Raw genomic sequence first — 21,942 nt, 5'->3', positions numbered from 1 at the left:
CCTGGCATATAGACTCCTTTTCCAAAAAAAGCACTTCTAGTAACAATAAGCCCGAATGACAGAAGAAATATTAACTTAGGAAAATAAAATTTCAGTAGGCAAATTTTATGACATGATTGACTGCCATTGTACCCTCATTAATTTTAGAACGCAGGGAGAGGTCATTCATACCTTTATTTATTCTCTATCTTCTCTTGCCTTATTCATTTATAATTTCAAGCATAGTGAAGAAAACTTTGTGAGGCAAGAGATAAAAGTCGTCTTTGTTTACACAGAAACACGATGTGTACATTGTTGGCTCAGGTCTTGCAGTAGACAGTAAGCGTCTGGCTTCAGAGTCATCCATGCCCTGTTATGCAGGAAGAGAAGACACAGAAACATTGTTCTCAGAGCAGAGATGATGTTTCTGAGCAAGTCAAGATTTCACTTGTTTCTTCTCGTGACCTTCCCTCACCTTGGGCTCTGGATGGGATCAAGCTTCCAGGGATGGCTTGGAGTTAGTTGGAAAGTGATGGGGAGGGACTAGGCAGCTCCTGGAAGGCAGGATGACTGCCCAAGAACTTTCAGCTGCTGGAGAAAAAGCAAGGTGTCAGGTAATCAGAAGAAGAATGGAACAAGCCTAAAATCCACATCTTCAGACTCCATAAAAAGAGAGTGCTTGCTTTGCTCCCTACCAAGCACATACATTTTATGGTGATCTCTTTTTGTAGGGCTGAGAGTAAGTAGGTCTGATGTGCTGAGGAAAATGAAGGTCTCCACCTACAGGCTGCTGCCGGAAAGAGCTGTATCTTCCTTTTCTGCTTCTGACAAGTGGACTAGGGGAAGTTCTAAGAGGCTATACAAGCTAGGGTCGGACTTGCTCAGGATTCATCTTTATGCAAAGGCTGCAAAAGGAATTTGGAAATCATGAACATCTGACCACTGGAGAAAACCTTTACCGGCTCAAAAATCAGTCTCTGTGGTTTAATTAGCTACCCATCCGGACATTGATTTTTCTAGCACTTGTGCTGAATGTAACTTGTCTTCCAAACTTTACAGAAGAACCAACCCAAATCCAGCTGGATTTGTGGCTGTAGGGAAGTTGCTTGATTTTATTAAGCATGGCTTATGCTCTCTCTCTCTCCCTTGACACTCATACATAACTTGCAAAATCAAGAATTAGAGCTAGAGAGAACCAAACTCTTCCCGGCAAACAAATGTTATCTTCCATTTCTTCCAGTTCCATCTCTCGCTTAGATCTTATGTGTCTGAAGGCAGTTCTGACTGTGTTACCCCAAGAGACCTTCTAGGTTGCTCTCTCACCTATGCTCCACATGTATATACATTATACACATTATGTGAATACATTATCCACATTATAATTGTGCCTTCACTTACTCGTCCCCAACACTAGAAATGTGAGCTCCTTGAGGGCAGGACTAGAAATCTAATTCATCTCCATATCCCTATCATCTGTCTACCCTAGGGCCTGGCATATAGTCGTAACGGTATTTGTTGAATTGAATTGAATTAGATTATTTTGGCCCTGAGCTGTGCTAGCTTCCATTTGTTCAGCAATAGTCAGCCATGGACAGCCAGGGAGCATGAGGCGAATCTTATCAATTGTGGGGAAGGTTCTGAATGATCTCTTTTTGCTTTATATTCTAACCCTTCTATTGCTCCCATTTACCAGCTTCCACTACTGGTTGCCTACAGTTTGTGCAAGGAAAGGTCTTAAACATAGTGCAGGGTTTTCCGTGACTTTTATGCCTTTTGACCTGGGACTGATGACTTTGTCATTTTACTCAGCCTTTATTTTACTTTATTTTTTTAAATTTATTTTTTATTTTCAGCATAACAGTATTCATTATTTTTGCACCACACCCAGTGCTCCATGCAATCCGTGCCCTCTATAATACCCACCACCTGGTACCCTGACCTCCCACCCCCTGCCCCTTCAAAACCCTCAGATTGTTTTTCAGAGTCCATAGTCTCTCATGGTTCACCTCCCCTTCCAATTTCCCCCAACTCCCTTCTCCTCTCTAACACCCCATGTCCTCCATGCTATTTGTTATGCTCCACAAATAAGTGAAACCATATGATAATTGACTCTCTCTGCTTGACTTATTTCACTCAGCATAATCTCTTCCAGTCCCATCCATGTTGCTACAGAAGTTGGGTATTCGTCCTTTCTGATGGAGGCATAATACTCCATAGTGTATATGGACCACATCTTCCTTATCCATTCGTCCATCGAAGGGCATCTTGGTTCTTTCCACAGTTTGGCGACCGTGACCATTGCTGCTATAAACATTGGGGTACAGATGGCCCCTCTTTTCACTACATCGGTATCTTTGGGGTAAATACCCAGGAGTGCAATGGCAGGGTCATAGGGAAGTTCTATTTTTAATTTCTTGAGGAATCTGCACACTGTTCTCTAAAGTGACTGCACCAACTTGCATTCCCACCAACAGTGGAAGAGGGTTCTTCTTTCTCCACATCCTCTCCAACACATGTTGTTTCCTGTCTTGCTAATTTTGGCCATTCTAACTGGTGTAAGGTGATATCTCAGTGTAGTTTTAATTTGAATCTCCCTAATGGCTAGTGATGATGAACATTTTTTCATGTGTTGATAGCCATTTATTGGAGAAGTGTCTGTCCATATCTTCTGCCCATTTTTTGATATGATTATCTATTTTGTGTGTGTTGAGTTTGAGGAGTTCATTATAGATCCTGGATATCAACCTTTTGTCTGTACTGTCATTTGCATATATCTTCTCCCATTCCGTGGGTTGCCTCTTTGTTTTCTTGACTGTTTCCTTGGCTGTGCAGAAGCTTTTGATCTTGATGAAGTCCCAAAAGTTCATCTTGGCTTTTGTTTCCTTTGTCTTTGGAGACATATCTTGAAAGAAGTTGCTGTGGCTGATATCGAAGAGATTACAGCCTATGTTCTCCTCTAGGATTCTGATGGATTCCTGTCTCACATTGAGGTCTTTTATCCATTTTGAGTTTATCTTTGTGTACGGTGTAAGAGAATGGTCGAGTTTCATTCTTCTACATATAGCTGTCCAGTTTTCCCAGCACCATTTATTGAAGAGACTGTCTTTTTTCTACTGTATATTTTTTACTGTTTTGTCGAAGATTATTTGACCATAGAATTGAGGGTCCATATCTGGGCTCTCTACTCTGTTCCACTGGTCTATGTGTTTGTTTTTATGCCAGTACCATGCTGTCTTGGTGATCACAGCTTTGTAGTAAAGCTTGAAATCAGGTAACGTGATGCCCCCAGCTTTATTTTTGTTTTTCAACATTTCCTTAGTGATTCGGGGTCTCTTCTAATTCCATACAAATTTTAGGATTAATTGCTCCAGCTCTTTGAAGAATACCGGTGGAATTTTGATCGGAATAGCATTAAAAATGTAGATTGCTCTAGGCAATATAGACATTTTAACAATGTTTATTCTTCCAATCCAAGAGCATGGAATGGTCTTCCATCTTTTTGTGTCTTCTTCAATTTCTTTCATGAGTGTTCTGTAGTTCCTTGAGTACAGATCCTTTACCTCTTTGGTTAGGTTTATTCCCAGGTATCTTATGGTTCTTGGTGCTACAGTAAATGGAATCGATTCTCTAATTTGCCTTTCTGTATTTTCATTGTTAGTGTATAAGAAAGCCACTGATTTCTGTACATTGACTTTGTATCCTGTCACGTTACTGAATTGCTGTATGAGTTCTAGTAGTTTGGGGGTGGAGTCTTTTGGGTTTTCCATATAAAGAATCATGTCATCTGTGAAGAGAGAGAGTTTGACTTCTTCATTACCAATTTGGATACTTTTTATTTCTCTTTGTTGTCTGATTGCTGTTGCTAGGACTTCTAATATATGTTTAACGAGAGTGGTGAGAGTGGACATCCTTGTCGTGTTCCTGATCTCAACGGCAAGGCTGCAAGCTTTTTCCTATTGAGGATGATATTTGCTGTGGGTCTTTCATAGATAGATTTCATGAAGTTCAGGAATGTTCCCTCTATCCCTATACTTTGAAGCGTTTTAATCAGGAACGGATGCTGGATTTTGTCAAATGCTTTTTCTGCATCAATTGAGAGGACCATGTGGTTCTTCTCTCTTCTCTTATTAATTTGTTCTATCACATTGATTGATTTGCAAATGTTGAACCATCCTTGTTGCCCAGGGATGAATCCTACCTGGTCATGTTGGATAATCTTTTTAATGTGCTGTTGGATCCTGTTTGCTAGGATCTTGTTGAGAATCTTAGCATCCATATTCATCAGTGATATTGGTCTGAAATTCTCCTTTCTGGTAGGGTCTTTGCCTGGTTTGGGGATCAGGGTAATGCTGGCTTCATAGAAAGAGTCTGGAAGTTTTCCTTCTCTTCAATTTTTTGAAACAGCTTCAGGACAGTAGGTGTTATTTCTTCTTTGAAAGTTTGGTAGAATTCCCCAGGGAATCTGTCAGGTCCTGGGCTCTTGTTTTTTGATCACTGCTTCAATCTCATTACTAGATATCAGTCTATTCAGGTTGTCAATTTTGTCCTGGTTCAATTTTGGGACTTTATAGTTTTCCAGGAATGCATCCATTTCATCTAGGTTGCTTAGCTTATTGGCATTAACTGTTGATAATAACTTCTGATTATTGTTTCTACTTCCTTGGTGTTCGTTGTGATCTCTCCCTTTTCATTCATAATTTTATTAATTTGGGCTTTCTGTCTTTTCTTTTGCATTAGTGTGGCCAATGGTTTATCGATCTTATTGATTCTTTCAAAAAACCAGCTTCTAGTTTCATTGATACGTTCTGCTGTATCTCTGGTTTCTACCTCATTGATCTCTGCTCTAATCTTGATTAATTCCCTTCTTATGTGTGGAGTTGGTTTGATTTGTTGTTGATTCTCCAGTTCTTTAAGGTGTAGAGACAGCTGGTGTATTCTGGATTTTTCATTTTTTTTGAGGGAGGCTTGGATGGCTATGTATTTCCCCCTTAGGACTGCCTTAGCTGTATCTTATAGGTTTTGGACCGAAGTGTCTTCATTTTCGTTGGTTTCCATGAATTGTTTAAGTTCTTCTTTGACTCCTGTTGATCCAAGCATTCTTAAGCAAGGTGGTCTTTAGTTACCAGGTGTTTGAGTTCCTTCTGAACTTTTCCTTGTGATTGAGCTCCAGTTTCAAAGCATTGTGATCTGAGAATATGCAGGGAATAATCTCAGTCTTTTGGTATTGGTTGAGTCCTGATTTGTGACCCAGTATGTGGTCTATTCTTGTGAAGGTTCCATGTGCACTTGAAAAGAATGATTATTCTGTCCCACTGTTTAAATTCTTGAGAAATGTTGGAACAAATACAAGTCTAGGAAACACAGGAGACTTTTTAAAAAGAGCTTTGCCAATCTTGCATTTCTGATTCAGTCTATCAAAGGGACAAGTGAGCTCTTCCTAACTCGTAGGCATGTCTAACATCTGCTGTTATGCAATTAACAAACAGTGGGTGAGCACCTGCTGTGTGTCAGGAACAGCGACAGGAACTGAAGACTTGGAAACTAAAGATGTGGTCCTTACCCTGAAAGAGTTCCTACCTAGTTGTTGTGATAAATAGGCAATACGATATGTTAACATGATATGATAGAGATAAGTGTAGTCCTTATATTTCCTTTGGTCGCTGAGTGCCTCACATTTCAGAACTGCAGAGTCCTAAGTCACAGGCCAACAGTCTTGCTCTAAGGCAGCACTGCCCAATAGAACTTTATGTAATGATAGAAGTCTATATATCTGTGCTGTCTGATACAGTAGCCATTAGCCAGATTTGCCTATTGAGCACTTGAAATGTGGCTACTGTAATCAAGGAACTACATTTTTTAAATTTTGTTTTTGTAAACTGGAATTTAAATAGCTACATGTGTTGATCCTATTGGACAGCATGGCTGTAAGGAATGGTAGAATGGGCCCACAGTCAGGCTCCAAGGCAGTCCTGAGTTGAAATCTCTCTTGTTCTGGATCTTAGAAAGCCCTAGTCAAGCTGTCCCCATCCTTTAACTCTGTTTTTCTATCTATGTACTACACTAGGCTTTGGATGGCTCATTTCTACTGACAGCTCTGAATTATGCATGATAAAGTGCTTTACTTAACCCTGGGGTAAGTTTTTTTTTTTTTTTTCCTTCCTTTCTCTCTCTCTCTCTCTTTTAAAGAAAAGAGATTCTGTGACAGTTCAGTCATAACAGAGGAAGGAAATGGTGTGAAGGAAAACTAGTTTATAAAGGCTTTTAAAATGTCTACAATTTTGATTTTTACATAATTTCAGATCGTATGAGGTCAATTCAACTCTCTTTAAGCTGAGTTTTCTCTGTCTCTCTTACACACAGACAGACACACATACATGCAGACACACACACACATATTCCAGGTAAGGTGTCTGCTGCAGGACATTGGGCTCCTTCTATTCCTATTGAATCAGTAATTTAAAAAGTTGGGTCTATATTTTTTTTTCTCTTATGCCAAAACCAAGAATGTCCACTGCATTATTTATTTTTCTGGTATAACAGATAGGAGAATGAGCTAAAATGTCCTAGTAGGGAACTCCAGAAAGAAAACTCTTCATAATGTTGAATGGGAGCTTAGTTGGAAATAGAAATAAATATGCAAGGTAGATCCAGTTTATGACCTGATAATCAGAAGACCTGTCATTTGTCTAGTAATACAGTCTTAGAAAGTACCTGCACATATATTATTTTACTTGATCCTAAAAATAAGTCTGTAAGATAGTTAGGACAGATGTTATTTCCATTTTATAGATTAGGAAATTGAGGCAAGGTTCAGTGATTTCTGCAAGGTCGCAGAACTGGTAAGAACTTTTTTTTCTTTTTCTTTTAGTGTTCAATGATTCATTAGTTGCCTGTAACACCCAGTGCTCATCCCAACAAGGGCCCTCCTTAATACCCAACAACTGGTTATCCTCTTCACACTCCCCTTCTCCTCCGTAACTCTCAGTTTGGTTCCTGGAGTCCAGAATCTCTCATGGTTTGTCTCCCTCTCTGATTTCTTCCCATTCAGTTTTCCCTCCTTTCCCCTTGGTAAGGACTTTTTCTATTTTTACTTTGAGGGCTCTGTGTTTTGAGGCTTTCTACGGATTTTCTTTGAATATTCTGTGAACTTTTCTAACCTTATAACCATCTGCAGTGGTTTGATTACATATATTTTGAAATGATGACCAAAGTAGGTTCAGCTAGCAACCATCTTCTCATATAGATACAATAAAAAGAAAAGAAAGGAAAAAAGAAAAAAAATTTTTCTACTTGTGATGAAAACTCATAGGATTTACTCTCTGACTTTCCTGTATATCCTACAGCAGTGTTACCCATCTGTAGTTATCGTATTGCACATCACATTCCTCGTACTTACTTATCTTATACCTGGAAGTTTATACCTTTTGAATACTTTCCTCCAGTTTCCCCTTCCCCACCTTCTGCCTCTGGTAACCTCATGTCTTTATTTCTGTGTATTTGGTGTTGTGTTTTTTAATTCCATATATAAGGAGATAATACAGTATTTGTCCTTCCCTGACTTATTTCACTGAGCATAATGCCTTCCAGGTCCAGTCATGTTGTCACAGAGGATACGATTTCCTTGGTTTTTAATGGCTGAATAATATTCCAGTGTGTGTGTGTGTGTGTGTGTGTGTGTGTGTGTGTAAAACAACTTCTTTATCTGTTTATTCATTGGTGGGCACTTAGGTTGTTTCCATGTCTTGGCTTTTGTAAATAATGCTGCTGTGAACATGGGGGTGCAGGGATCTTTTCAAGCTAGTTTTCATTACCTTTGGATATATTCCCAGGAGTAGAATTGTTGTTGTTGTTTTTTTTTAGTTTTTTTTTTTTTTTTTTCAACTTTTTGTTTGTTTTTTTTTTTTTTTAATTAATTTTTTATTTTTTTATAAACATATATTATTATCCCCAGGGGTACAGGTCTGTGAATCACCAGGTTTACACACTTCACAGCACTCACCAAAGCACATACCCTCCCCAATGTCCATAACCCCACCCCCTTCTCCCAAACCCCCTCCCCCCAGCAACCCTCAGTTTGTTTTGTGAGATTAAGAGTCACTTATGGTTTGTCTCCCTCCCAATCCCATCTTGTTTCATTTATTCTTCTCCCACCCACTTAAGCCCCCATGTTGCATCACCACTTCCTCATATCAGGGAGATCATATGATAGTTGTCTTTCTCTGCTTGACTTATTTCACTAAGCATGATACGCTCTAGTTCCATCCATGTTGTCGCAAATGGCAAGATTTCATTTCTTTTGATGGCTGCATAGTATTCCATTGTGTATATATACCACATCTTCTTGATCCATTCATCTGTTGATGGACATCTAGGTTCTTTCCATAGTTTGGCTATGAATTGTTTGTTTTTATGGTAGTTCTATTTTTAATTTTTCTGAGGATCCTCCATATTGTTTTCCATAGTGGGTATGTATTAATTTACAATCCCATGAACAGTGCACAGGGATTCCCTTTTCTCTACATCCGTGCTGGCATTTGCTATCTCTTGACTTTTCCATGATGGACATTCTAACAGACATGAGGTGGTATCTTACTATGGTTTTAACTTGCATTTCCCTAAGGACTAGTGACGTTGAGTATCTTTTCATGTACCTGTTGGTCTTCCATATATTTTCTTTGGAGAAATGTCTATTCAAGTCTGTTGCCCATGTTTTATTTGTATTATTTGTAGTTTTGTTATTGAGTTGTATGAGTTCTGTATCTATTTGGGATATTAACCTCGTCAGATATATGGCTTGTAAACATTTCTCCTACTCCATGTTTCTTTTCACTTTTTTTTTTCTTTGCTGTGCAAAAGCTTTTTAGCTTGTTTTGGTCATACTTTTCTTTCTTTCTTCTTTTTTTTTTTTAAAGATTTACTTATTTATTTGAGTTGGGGGCAGAGACAGAGAGAATCTCAAGCAGACTCTCTGCTGAGCATGGGGCTGATGTAGGGCTTGATCTCACAACCCCCAAGATCATGACCTGAGCTGAAACGAAGATTCGGAGGCCCAACCCAGTGAGCCACCCAAGCGCCCCGAGTCCCACTTGTTTTTTATTTTGTTGCTTGTGCTTTAGATGTCATATCCAAAAAATCATTTCCAAGACACATATCAAGGAGATTTGTTTCTATGTTTTCTTCTAGGAGTTTCATAGTTTCAAGTCTCATATTTAAGCATGTTATTAATTTTAAGTTAATTTTTGTGAGTGGTATAAGATATAGGTCCAGTGTCATTTTTCTACATGTGAATATTTAATTATCCCAACACCATTTATTGAAAATAATGATGTTGACCTTATATACTTGTCTTTGATTCTGAGCTCTCAATCCTGTTCTATTGGTTATTTCTCTGTTTTCCTGCAAGTATCATACTGTTTTGATGACTATAGCTTCATAGCGTACATTGAAATCGGGACATATGATGCCTCCCGCTTTGTTCTTCTTTCTCAGGACTTCTTTGGCTCTTTGGGTCTTCTGTGGTTCCATAAAAATTTTAAGAGTTTTTTCCCTGCTTCTGTAAAAAATGTCATTGGATTCCTGATAGGGATTGCATTGAATCTCCCCTCATTATTTATTAGTCTTCCTGCAAGAGGTAATTGCTGTAGTTGTGTTCGCCACCCTGGAATCTGTCATGTTCAAACAGATGAGGTTATTTTTCTCCTTTCAGATAGTATACCCAGTTAGCCAGTCCTAATTACTCCCATTTCACTGCATTTTCTAGTGGCCCTAGTGCTGTGAGTGAAGGATATGGAGTGAAACGTCTTGAATTCTAGTTGTAAATGTGACACGGCTTCTTACTAGTAGAGGGCAAATATCTTCACTTGTTCTGTCCTGCTGTTAGTGGAGCTAATAATATTTATTTAACTCCTAATCGTAGCAGGAGGATTAACTAGTTAATGTTGGTTAAGGGGCAAAGAAGGAAGGAAGGAAGGAAAGAAGACAGGAAGGAAGAAAGGAGGGAAGGAAGGAAGGAAAACAAAAGAAATGACAAGTTTTGTGTATTGTGTCCTTTTCCAAACACTAATTCTTTTTTCAGGATGGTATTAATAGTGGCATTTGCTCTACTGTAGTCATTAAGCACCTCATGGATGTCTTGCTACTCAGATGAGAAGCAAAATTCTTCAGTTCTGTGTCATTAAGGTGTGCAGAAAATGTACCTACTTTCAGCCCCAGTTTTCAACTTGGGTGTCTATTTTCTGCCCATCTAAAAATATTGGTTTCCCTTATTCATTTCCCTTACGGCTTCTCTAAGGTTTAGTAATTTTTCTCTCTCCCGAAACCCTTTTTATTTACTGTTACCTGTGCAAAATGACTACTTTGATTCAGCTGTGGGAGAAACCTATCCCTTTTTTACAACAGCTTGTTAAACATTCTGGAATACTTTGTGATCTAAAGTTCCATATAAATGCAAGATGTTTCAGTAATTGTTCTGTTCGTGCATTGCATAACCACATTACAGATTTCTCATACTCTGACAATTTCAAGCTGCTGATAATATTAGCCACTTTGTGAGGTATAATTATGGCTTTACTGTGCATGGTTGCCAGCACTCTTCTGTCAGATAGTAGCCTTTTGATTAATCTCTGTTTTCAGATCAGGTCAAATTCTAACCTGCCCTTAGCTCACACCCTGCATAAAATGAGAAAGTATATTAAGATTTGGGAGGACAGGTAGGGGCTTATAGAGAATGAGTAAACACTTTCATTACTTTCTTGAATCCTCTTCCTATTGCTTCTCATTTATTGTTCATAAAGCGATGTTAAAGTTTGAGCATTCTTTCCTCCGACACTGATTTGCTGCAATGCCTGTTGAAGGTGCTAGAAAATGGAGACTACTGTGGCTTTCCTTCTGTGGTCAGGGCCCTTTATTTAAACTACAGACATAATTAGAGGGTTGCCAATGTTAGGCAACCATGGAGTCTGGTTCTGAGAAATATTTATTGTGCCTCATTAAATTCAAAATTAGTGCTTAAAAGATCAGAAATAAATAATCTGTTTACATTTTTTTGTGACAGTAAATATAAGCAGATGCTGTGTATGCACATATCTGACCCTACACATTCCACCAAACTGAGATATGCCCCTGTTTGCTGTGGCAGTAATTGAAATAGTGGCACCAAAAGAGAACTGTGGAGAATTTCATTGACCACAAACAAGAAAATTGTCTATTGTATTGTATCTAATTAGAAAACATCAAGCTAACACATTCACTATTTCTAAGACTGTATATTACTTGACTGTTTTTGGTCAGCATGATTACATGTTACAAGCTCGTGCATCAGGCTGGTACCAGGGAAATGAGTTTAGTATATGATATGCCAAAGGCTGTTACTCCTTCAATCTTAAATAAGCAACTGGGTTTTAAGTGATGTATAATATAAATAATGAGATTGGGGTTGGAGTTGGATTTGGGAGGTGTTGTTTTGGGCCACAGGCACAGGGCCACCCATTGTTTTCTCCCCAAACATTTTAAGTCTTTTCAGCCGACAAGGCTCCTCAATAGAAATTATACTCTGCGGGAAGTTAGGGCTCCATAGCGGCTAAATAACAGAGACTTGAAGCACTGATAAGCTAGAATCTAGCAGAAAGGAATAGACCAGTTCAGCTTCTGAGAGTGTGCTGGGTCTTCCCTAAGCCAGAAGGGGTCAAACATTGGCTGTATTCAGGAGAGGGCATATGTGAATCCCTGGGCCATTTCTTGTGGGAAGTCTTGTATTTGTTTCTTATTGTCAGTTGGGCCAGGTTTATCAAGTCATAGTTTCTGAAATTGGAGCTACCCCATAAAGTCATCACTAGTCATGTTAGGTTACCTTGTAAAGATGGTTGCCAGTGCCTCAAAAGGACAGTTGAAGTAGTCACCAAGGTCTAGGGATGAAAAGTGGCTTGTTCCTGGATCCCTTGGACTCTGTGACTAGGCTCTCCAGATGGGACTGGAGAACTGCCCTCAGTTAGCATGTGCCAAATTTATCTTTGTCTAACTGCTAGACTATACTCTCCTGATTCACTCATGGAAAGGAACTGAGAAAGTCATGCTGAGGAAGACAGATGTAAAGCAGACTAATCACTTCCTTGATGTTACCACCGTGTGTTTGTTCTCTGTCTCAGTAGTTGGTAATGCCAAGAACAGTGCTCCTGGGAATTTTTCTTGCTGTCCTTGTTTTTGTGGCTTGTTCTAGCTGACTCAGTATTTAACATGGCTGTAGCACTTAACCTGTAGTGTTTGTTTTCTTGGCTCTTTAAAAGGGGAATAACAGTTGGCACCTGCTTGTAAAGTACTTTGATATTTGGGGATGAAAGGCACTCTGTGCCTGCAAAATAGCTTTAATATGTTGTAGTTACATAGTTGGGGATGGTGATTGGACTCCAGGGTTCTGCTGGCAAATGTGATTGATAGCTCTTTGCTTCTCAGGGTGAATTTTGTTTATGTGGGATGAGATAGCATGGCTCACATGATTGGATTCTTCTTATTTACTCATAAGATATTTTTACTCATACTGAGGTCTTGTTGGTTTTGCATTTGTGCATAGACTAGGCATCAACTGGTTCCTGAAAGCTTTTTACAAGCAGATACTACTTTATAGTGCACTACACCGCACAGAACACTTAGAAAAAGATCCTAGAGCCTTATTTGGAAGGCTTTGCTCATCTATTTAATGGTATGGTGCTTAGCCTGGTCCTCCAGCAGGCTTTTGCCTCTGAATTGCATGGATGCCTGCAGAAAGCTGCTGTGTTTCTCAAGAAGGTCTTTGTAGTAAAACTGGCAACTGGGTTGCTCTTCTAAAGGCACAACTTTGGCCCAGTCAACAATGAAGGCGGAGAAAAGCACTTTCCCTAGGCTGTGTTTGTCATCTCTGGGTAGTGTGACCACATTGATGGGGCTAGTGAAATTTGGGAGTGAATGATGAAAGACTACTAAGAGGGGAACTCTTTCAGCTTGACTTGTTGGATGTTAGTTAACCACATGGCCTTTGTTTCCCTGTAGATAGCCCTGTTTTGAAAGCCACTGGAATCCTAGAATTCTCTTTCACATGTAGAAAAGTAGCTGCCACACTGTCAATCTGTGACTCAGAGGGCTGCAATCTGGCAGAGCCTTATCTCCTTACAGAAGTTTTATCTGCTTTGGTTTGGAAACACTATCTTGTGTCACTGTTGCTATTCCCAGAGATGTGGCAGGACTGATGGATTTAGATGGGTAGAAAGCACCAAAGTGTGTCAGCTTATCCCTGGCAGTTATATCCAGACTATTGTATATTTATAAGGTAATGGTTGGGAGTGAGGACAGAGAACAAATTGTAACTACAGAAGGCAGCGTGGAGAATGGATGCTTTCTGAAGAAACAGGACCACTTGGCCTAATAGAATTGGTCATCTGCTTTCATTGTGATAAGTAGCCTCATTATTAACCTCTTCAAGTTCTTCTTTATTCATTCACCAAGGCATTTTATGAATAGTGGCTAAGGGTCTAGCATTGTGGCAGTGAGGACTGAAAAGAGAGCGTCCAGCCCAGCTGGAGGATGAACTGACATACTACACGTGAAATAATCATAGAATGTATGGAAACACATTGCACAGTGCTGAGAAAATGCTAAGTAATGTGGCATGACCAGTGATGTAGATATATTAAAAGCGAGGTACATTAGATATGGGAGAATTAGAGGACTGATATTGGATGACCACTCAACTAAAGATTTAATTTAGATTTAAGGCTGAATCCATCAAGAAACCCCCCTGTAAAGAGTTCCTGAAACCTTTGGGAAGAGAAGTGCTGTAATGAAAACGGGGGGAGGAAGATTACCCACATAGCATTTTGCAGAATGGGCTGGAGTAAAAAGCAAACACAGATGAGGAAACAGTGGCACAAGGCGAGGAAGGCTGTGGAAATGGAGCTAAAGGAACAGATACATGCACTCCTTTGAAAAACCTTAAGAATTTTATAACCCATTTGATAGGAGAGAGAGGTTGCCTTTATTTATGATGCGAGTTTGTATGTGTAAGAAATATAAAGGCCAGATCGTCCTCTGTGAGTCACCTTCTCTCATCAAGCCATTATGGTGTTATTTAGCTCTATGAAGTAGCAATGTGATTCCCCAAATTGTACTCTAGCAGCCTGTGTATAAGTATATGTGTGTATCTGCAAAAGAGTATGTGCCACTCTTTCTTTGTGTGTGTAGGGTGTGTGTGTGTGTATGTATTTTTTATTTTTTAATTTTTGTTGTCCGAATGGCTGACATTTTAACCATCCCTGATAAGAAGTCCATTAGTTTGTGACCTCCTTGCAGGTGCAGCCTATGTCTTTTTTTTTGATTTCTTTCATCTGCAGGGGTTGGTGCATGTTTATTAAATGGGTGAATGAATGAATGAGAGCCTTTTGTTTTAGAGTCCTAGAATTTTTGCAGCTTAAAGGGAACACTGACATCATTTGGGTTATTCTCTTCATTTTATAGATAGCTAAATTAAGGCCTGAAGAGGGATAAGGTGATTTATTCAAGGCCATCAGTGAGTCAGTGACAAACATGGGGAGGGAATCCAGGTTATCCCACTATACTATATTGCTCACTGTAGTCAAAATGGATTTTTTTGACTATGCATGAGCGAGAGAGAGAGAGAGAGAGAGAGGAAGGGAGGGATGGAAGAGGGGAAGGAGGGAGGAGAGAGAGAGAGAGAATGAATGAATGAATGAGTGAATGGATGAATGAGAATTAGGCCTGAGATGTGTGTAGGCAAAATTCCTGGGAGCTTACTTGGTTTGTTTTCCATTTCAGGGTAAATATGGGCTATGGGCTTTCTAGTGATGGCAGCTTTAGGGATGGTGCCTTTTATTCCATCTTCACTAATTCCTGCTTCAGCTGCTGCTGTCTGAATGGATGAGTCTTTGAATATACATTCTAGCTGGAGGCATGCTGGCTTTATTTTTATATAGAATTTATGTTTTCATTTTTATGTGTTGGAGATAGGAAGTAGGAAAAAGCCATTTGTCAATTCATTTTCTAAAAATGCCTTTGTGAAGAGTTGTCATTTGAACATCTAAAACAGAAACTGGTTTTAGAAAAGATTATGGGTCTTTTCATCATTGATCCATAAGTACAATTATCATTAATAGACATCAGCAGTTAAAAAAAGGACAGGGGTTTTAAAATCACTTTACTGTGCATCTGATTTGTAATTCTAGTTTTCCTGTTTGTATTGCTAAAATGATTAAGAGTTAAAAATTAAAACAAAATAATTAGATAGCAGATTTCAATTTAGGTATTTTTCATTTTGATGGTACTTTTAAAGTATATTTTAAAAAGGCTGTTCATTTTCAAATGAAAACCTTAAGGTTTGACTATTCTCTGCTTTAATCTCAGTGTCTGCAACCTTTTGTAACTTTGTGTAGTGATTGGGGATTTGTGCTATGAGCAAATATTCTAGTCCTGGGTATCTGCATTTATTGGTTTTTTTCTCCTTAGGGTTGAAGTCTCTCCTGGTGATAAATGTGGTGCTGAGAGAGTCACAGTCACTCTTCCAGAGGCTAGGGTAAAATTCAGTGAACTGTAAAAGTAATGCAAAATGACAATTAAAGTAGGACATTCGGGTACCTTGGGGGCCTGACAAAATGGAAGAATTGGACTTGTGATGTGCCAGACTTATTAGCATAGAGACATAATAGCATACCACCTACCCAGAAGTCTTGTTGGAAACCTCACATATCCAGAAGGGAGCTCAGAATAGGAAGTAGTAGTCAAAGAAGGCTCCAAAGCAGGTAAAAAACCAAAAAACAAGAACCAAAACATTACACAAAAGTCTCTGTATTAAAGATCACTTAATTTCCCTCTTAGAACAACAACATTTCAGCTCTCTGCCCAGACCTTACCTCTTATTTTCCAGACAAACAAAGTTTCTAAGAACACAGTAGAGTAGAAGGATCAAACTTGAAATGGAAGAGGAGCTTTTTTTGATACATTGATAGCACTGGGAAATAATAATCCTGAGTGTTTCATAGCAAGGTGGTGAAGGACCATATGTTAAAAATTAAAGGCAAGAACTCAAAAACCAGAGCTCTTTGGGGTCAGTGAGTGTACCGGCAAAGCCGGCGTGGTACAGTGATTTATGTTTAGAAGGGCGCGCCTAAGTAACCAATAAACAAGGCAGAATGGGTAGGATTTTAAATCAAAGTTTTGGTCCTTGCAGAGGAAAGCCTTAAGCTATCTAAAAAAAAATTCCCAGCTATCCAGAAGTACTTATTCTTCAGGTTTTCAGAGAATCAAGGTGTTATTAAACCTAAGCCAAGTGAGAAAAGTCTGTTCTCAATGATTTCCTAGGATAAACACTTCTAATTAAAGAAAGGATTTGGGAGAAATATACTAAATGGTGGGAAAGTGACTCTTATTTTCCATTCCGTTGCGAATGGAAATAAAAGTTTGCTCTAGACCCATTTTTTAATGTCAAAATTTGTTTTTTTCAGAAGCAAATGTTGTTCTTGTCTCTTTACTGTGTTCCTGCGTTAACTTGGCTGTCTCTTTAGAGATGGGGACATTTCCTAATGAAATTAATGTGACATTTAAAGAAAATTTTCCCTCTCAAATGTTTCATGTTATTTGCCATTTAGAATACTTAGAGAGGGGATTGGAATAATGTCAAGCAAATTTTGATTAAATAAGGCTAACCAGGAGCCAATATTTTCATGCAAAAAAAGAAAAGCTCCTTTATTACTTCTTTAAAAAGTGTATTTCTGCCCTGGTGTTTTAGCCTGTATTGAGATGACCTTGACAAATAATCTGACAGAAGAGATGCTGTCCTCTAAAGAGCTGGGCTTGCATTAGAAAACAGCACACAGAAAACATGCAGTCAAAGCCTGCCTGTGGTTGGTCCTTTGCTCAGGACAGTTCTCTCCGGATGTAAGTGAGGAGTACCTGTGAAGCTTTAAGAAACACCAATGCCGGGGCTCTACACCAGGCCAATTACCTCAGTATCTCCTGAAGTGGGACCTCGGCAATAGTATTTTTAAAAACCCCCAAGTTCCCTAGTTGATCCTAATGTGCATTAGGGTTGAGAACCACTAGCTTAAGACATGCAAACTATTCATTAAGAAAAGATTATTTCTTTCTTCAGGGTGGTCTTAGTCTCATTCTTTGCTTCATTTGAAGTGTGGAAAAAATGTAACCTTTCAATGCACAAAAGTTGGGTTTGAGCACATACCTCGAATCAATATGAGCAAGAACAGTTGACATCAATACACACAGACCCATAATAGGCTCTCTATGGCCAATTAGCTCAGTTGTTTGGAATGTAGTATTAATGGGGTCAGAATAGTGTATGCTATCAATTAGAATAATTGTTTCATAGGTTGTTTCCATAACTACAATCAAGTGGCCTCACAAAGAGACCTGAGACCGATTACAAAAATAAAAAGACAATAGATGACTCAACAGAGCCCCATCCACTATGGGAAAATTGGTTCTAGAAATCTGCCTCACGACTAGTGCTTCATGTTCTGTAGAAAGCAGGGGATAAGGTTTCCCACCATTTCCACCAAGAGTCATGATAAATTCAGTTGAACTTCCCATTTGGATTCATGTTCTTTTTTCCCCTATTTTATATGGGAAGAAAGTGAGGCATGCGAAAATTAGGTAATTTACCCAAGGCTGTCTAGTGGAACTAGTCATTGAACTCCTGAGTACTTAATTTCCTGTTTTAATTGGACAGCCTGCTTTTTGGCAGGTGGAGACTTCCATTATTTAAGTATATTAAATATATATTTTATCAACTATCATAAAAGAGCATACTTACCCAGCACATTTTTTGCCTATTATGTTGGTATAATAAATTAATTCCAGAAATGTTTGTTGGTTGACTGACTGATGGATTACCTCTTCCAGCAATGCTTCCAGCATTGTATTCCCAATGCAGCTTCAAGTTGGCCTCTTCTTCCTGTAATTGTATTTGCAAAAATTTCAGCATGCATTTTCTTATGAATGAATTAGAAATGAACTGACCCTTCTGATTTTTTATTCTCCCAATCCATTCCTTCCAACAGAACCAAAAATCACTTGTGGTTTACATTAAAGGGGATTTTTGTCCTCTAGATAGAAGCAGTGTGAGTGGATATTACAGAGTCCATCTTCAAATGAGGAGCAAGTAGTGGGCATGAGCTTGCCTAAGTAAGTACGAGACAATGGTGGGATTTAGTTTTCTTCATAATACTCTCTCCTCTTTTCTCCCACCTACCCACCACTGCCATCCCCACCTCCTCTAGATACTCAGGGTCCCTACCCTGACTGTTAGCTGTTTGGTGCCCATCTGGTGGTTGGATTTGCTATCACCTATCCTGTTTTCTTTTCTACCAAACTCTTGAGTTCCTTGAAACCAATAGCCGCATCTAAGAGCCCCTCACAGTTAATGTCTGACAGGTAGTCACCTGAAAGCAACCTGTTCTTTTGTTAGCTAGATAGCTATTGTGTTTCCTTTTTTAGGCACTTTTAGTTGAAGTGACTTCAGGAGGGCCCCAGGGAATTGTGAGTACGGTGGGGATGTCTGGTAGGCTAGCAGGAGGATGGAGATGCATTTGGGCATTTTCCAGTATCTACAGTGGTTCAGTGAGAGTAGTACTTTAGTGTTGGGGATAAGATTAATTTTACCAGGACTTGCAATTACTTCAACATCTACGTTTACCTGCATTCCCCCCTTCTAAGGCTGCCCCCTTTGGGTGCTCCTAAACGTTTTCTCATTTCTTTCATCTGGCAGGTGTTCTGCATTTGCTTTTGTAAAGCTGTTTCTCTTGCAGTCCTGCTGTAATCAGATTAGGCAGTAGTGTTTTAATGTTAGGAGCTGAGACAGGGTTTGCTTGCAGACTTCATGTTTCACATGAAAGACTTTGGTACCCCCTGTGGACTGCCCTTCACCGGGTTTCAGGCATAATACTTGTTTGCCTTTATATCTGTGATAAAACTAAGGCCTTCCTGCATAACCAGTGCTGAGCAAAATGTCTTAAAACAAAGGGAAGTGCAGAGTTTAAATCCACAGGAGGGGATTACCTTGCCTGCATTTCCATAGCTATGGAATAAATATTTTAACATGTTAATTATCTGCTACTAATAAAAATACCTTTGAACTTCCAGTCAATTTGATGGGCACAGAATTATATCCACTGGGAATGGGAAACAATTAGTATCTGTAAAGATTGTGGGTCATGCTGTATCTTCCTCTAAGTGCTTGCATGGTCAGTAGCCATCCATATTCTAGGGGATGTTTATGTCAATTTCATATTGGTTTGCAGGTGAGGGCTGCCTCAGCAGAGCCCCCAGGGCTCTAAGGAGCTAGCAGGCATTCCTCAGGCTGTTACCCGACTATGGCCTTGGTTTCTGATTCATTCATTGCTTCTCACCAGGCAGAAAAATTCCCCCTAAGTAGGACAGTTTGGCTCTTTTCATGAACTGTCTATGTGACATTTTTAATCTTTTTTTTTCCTATTGCAGACTGAAAACTATTCCTTTGATTCCAACTACGTGAACAGCCGAGCCCATTTAATTAAAAGGTATGTTGGTTTGCTTGCCTATTTCTACAACCAAGCTTCATTTAATATAAAAAGCAGACCAGATTAAACCTTTTAAATGATGCCCTTTTTTAAAAGATTTTTAAAAATTTATTTGAGAGAGAGAAAGAGAGAGAGACAGAGAGAGACTCTCAGCAGACTTCCTGCTGAGCAGGGTGGCTGACTTTGGGGCTGGATCTTATGACCCCAAGACCATGAGTGGAGCCAAAACTAAGGAGTCGGGTGCTTAACTGGCTGAGCCACCCAGGTGCCCCATGATGCCTTTGTTTTGGGATTTTACAACGAATGCCCATCTGCTTATTGTAAGAGATTTGAAAAATTCAGAAAAACATTTAAAAAAATCACTGATAATTCCATTATGCCAAAATAATCACTGTTGGCATTTTACCATATTCCTTTACATCAAAAGGTATGCATAAACACAAATTAAAAAAAAACTGGGGTTGTAGTAAAATACGGTTTTATATGATGATTTTGAAATCTAATATTAGAAAACAGATACTTTCAAAATCATGTTCATATAAAAATTCTTGTTGCTCTGCACTTAAATTAAGAGAGGCCTTAAAGCAGTTTCTCATGTGGAACTTTCAATGAATTTCAAGATTGCGGTTGTTCCATCAACACTGGAATCATCTTAAAGCTATGTTAATGGCAGAGTAACTAATTTCTTATATTTAAGAATTTTGTAGATGAGGGAGGAAAAGAATCTTTGCATGAATTCCATATTTCTTAAAATATTTGGAAGTGTTTCAAATACAGCATTCAAAATTAGGGTATGTGTGATTGGTTCGTCATAACTCAGTTATCCATGGAGCTGCAGAGTATGGAGCTGAAGACTGCCAAGGAAGTTTCCATGTGTGGTGCACCAAGGTTCAGGGATCCCACTAAGGAGGGAGAACTAAACAAAATGGAGAATTTATTGTGCTGAAAAACCAGGACTGACTATTCAGTTGATGCCTTTATTATTGCTTCATGCAGATATGCTCTTGAATGGTCCAGGGGTTATTTGCGACTAAAATTAAACTCTGAGCGTGTTTGTTAAAATAATATAAATAAAATAGAGAGGCAAGCAGGGTACGTTAGAGCTACAGTAGAGAAGATGTGAAAATGCTATTATTTTGCCGGCTCTGATCCCATAAATTTATATCACCAGATGAATAGGATTTGAAGAATGAACTGGCTTGTTGAACAAGCCACTTTAATTAATATTTAATTTAATTCATGATGTGCAGTAACCCCTGAAAACATGCTAGGTTTATCTATATTGGTCTGGAATGCTTGTGACCTTAAGTGATGATCGTTAATTATGGTTAATTAAAATGAATAGCCCAGCATTACCTGTCATAGCACAGTTTGGAATTTTTTCTGAGGATTTGGGAGGACTCCATTTTGAATATTTCCTTAGCTCACAGAATAAACTCAAAGGTAAGGAATTCAAAATTGTCTGACTGATTTGTTTTCATAGGAAAACAGCCCCTCTTTATGTGCACTGATTAGAGTAACTTCACAGCCAGGTTCTGTTTTTGGAACCTTGAGGGCTTTGAAAAACCGCAAAGGCCTTGGAATTTATGGGATCCATTGAGTTTAGACAAAGCACAATACCTGGAAAGATACAGGAGGTCTTGTGTGCTATGCTTTTCTGGGGACTAAGGTTTTTAAAATGTAAAATGTGTGGAAAATGTTAAGAGAGAGTGGTAACACCAGGTGATAAAAACCCTGCAAACTGTGTTCAAATAGCTCCCAGTAATGTTTGAAAGGGCTTTCACTGTATGTAGTTTCTTGAGGATCCATTTACACACATGGAAAAATCTCGCAGCCAGGAAATTCTGAATCTTGTTATCAGTTTTAATTTTACTATCAAATCCTGTCACTTTTTTAAAAAAGATCTTATTTATTTATCTGAGAGAGAGAGAGAGAGAGAGAGAGTAGGAGCATAAGCAGGGGGAATGGCAGAGGGAGAAGTAGATTCCCTGCTAAGCAGGGAGCAGGAAGGGAAGAAATGGGGCTGGATCTCAGGACCCCAAGTTCATGACCTGAGCCAAAGGCAGATGCTTAACGGACTGAGTCACCAAGGTGCCCTTCAAGTCCTGTTTCTTTGAATCCAATTTCAGGAGAGTTTTGAGAACTTCTTTTCCTATCCATTTTTTCTTTTCCTCTCTTCACTTCCAACTTATCCACGGATGCTTCTTGGACCCTTCTTTTTGGCATTCTCCAGCAGTCATTACCTGTCTTGTCCAGACAGTTTACACCCAGGCTTCTTTTTCTCTCTAGCTCGGGTAAGCCAACAGAAAGACAGAGAGCAAGGGGGTTTCCCTAAGCACAAATCAAAGCTGAGAAGGATAAAGTGTGGATCTTGAAGGGAAAGGGAAGATAGATGGCACATCATCTTTGCACC

At 39.1% G+C, this 21,942-nt stretch overlaps 1 protein-coding gene across 5 annotated transcripts in view; it reads left to right on the top strand.

The window, feature by feature from the left end:
* The window catches only part of PCDH19 (protocadherin 19), a 122,519-nt gene that overhangs the window by 41,224 nt on the left and 59,353 nt on the right, over nt 1-21,942 (top strand). For all 5 annotated transcript variants that reach the window (XM_032330892.1, XM_032330893.1, XM_032330896.1 and 2 more), the window contains one exon: nt 19,471-19,529. In XM_032330892.1, the coding sequence (XP_032186783.1) occupies nt 19,471-19,529 (59 nt within the window). The remainder of the gene's footprint in view (nt 1-19,470; nt 19,530-21,942) is intronic.

Source organism: Mustela erminea, chromosome X (assembly GCF_009829155.1).
Source record: "Mustela erminea isolate mMusErm1 chromosome X, mMusErm1.Pri, whole genome shotgun sequence".
Lineage (NCBI taxonomy): Eukaryota > Metazoa > Chordata > Mammalia > Carnivora > Mustelidae > Mustela > Mustela erminea.
This window is presented reverse-complemented; position numbering and strand designations above follow the sequence as displayed.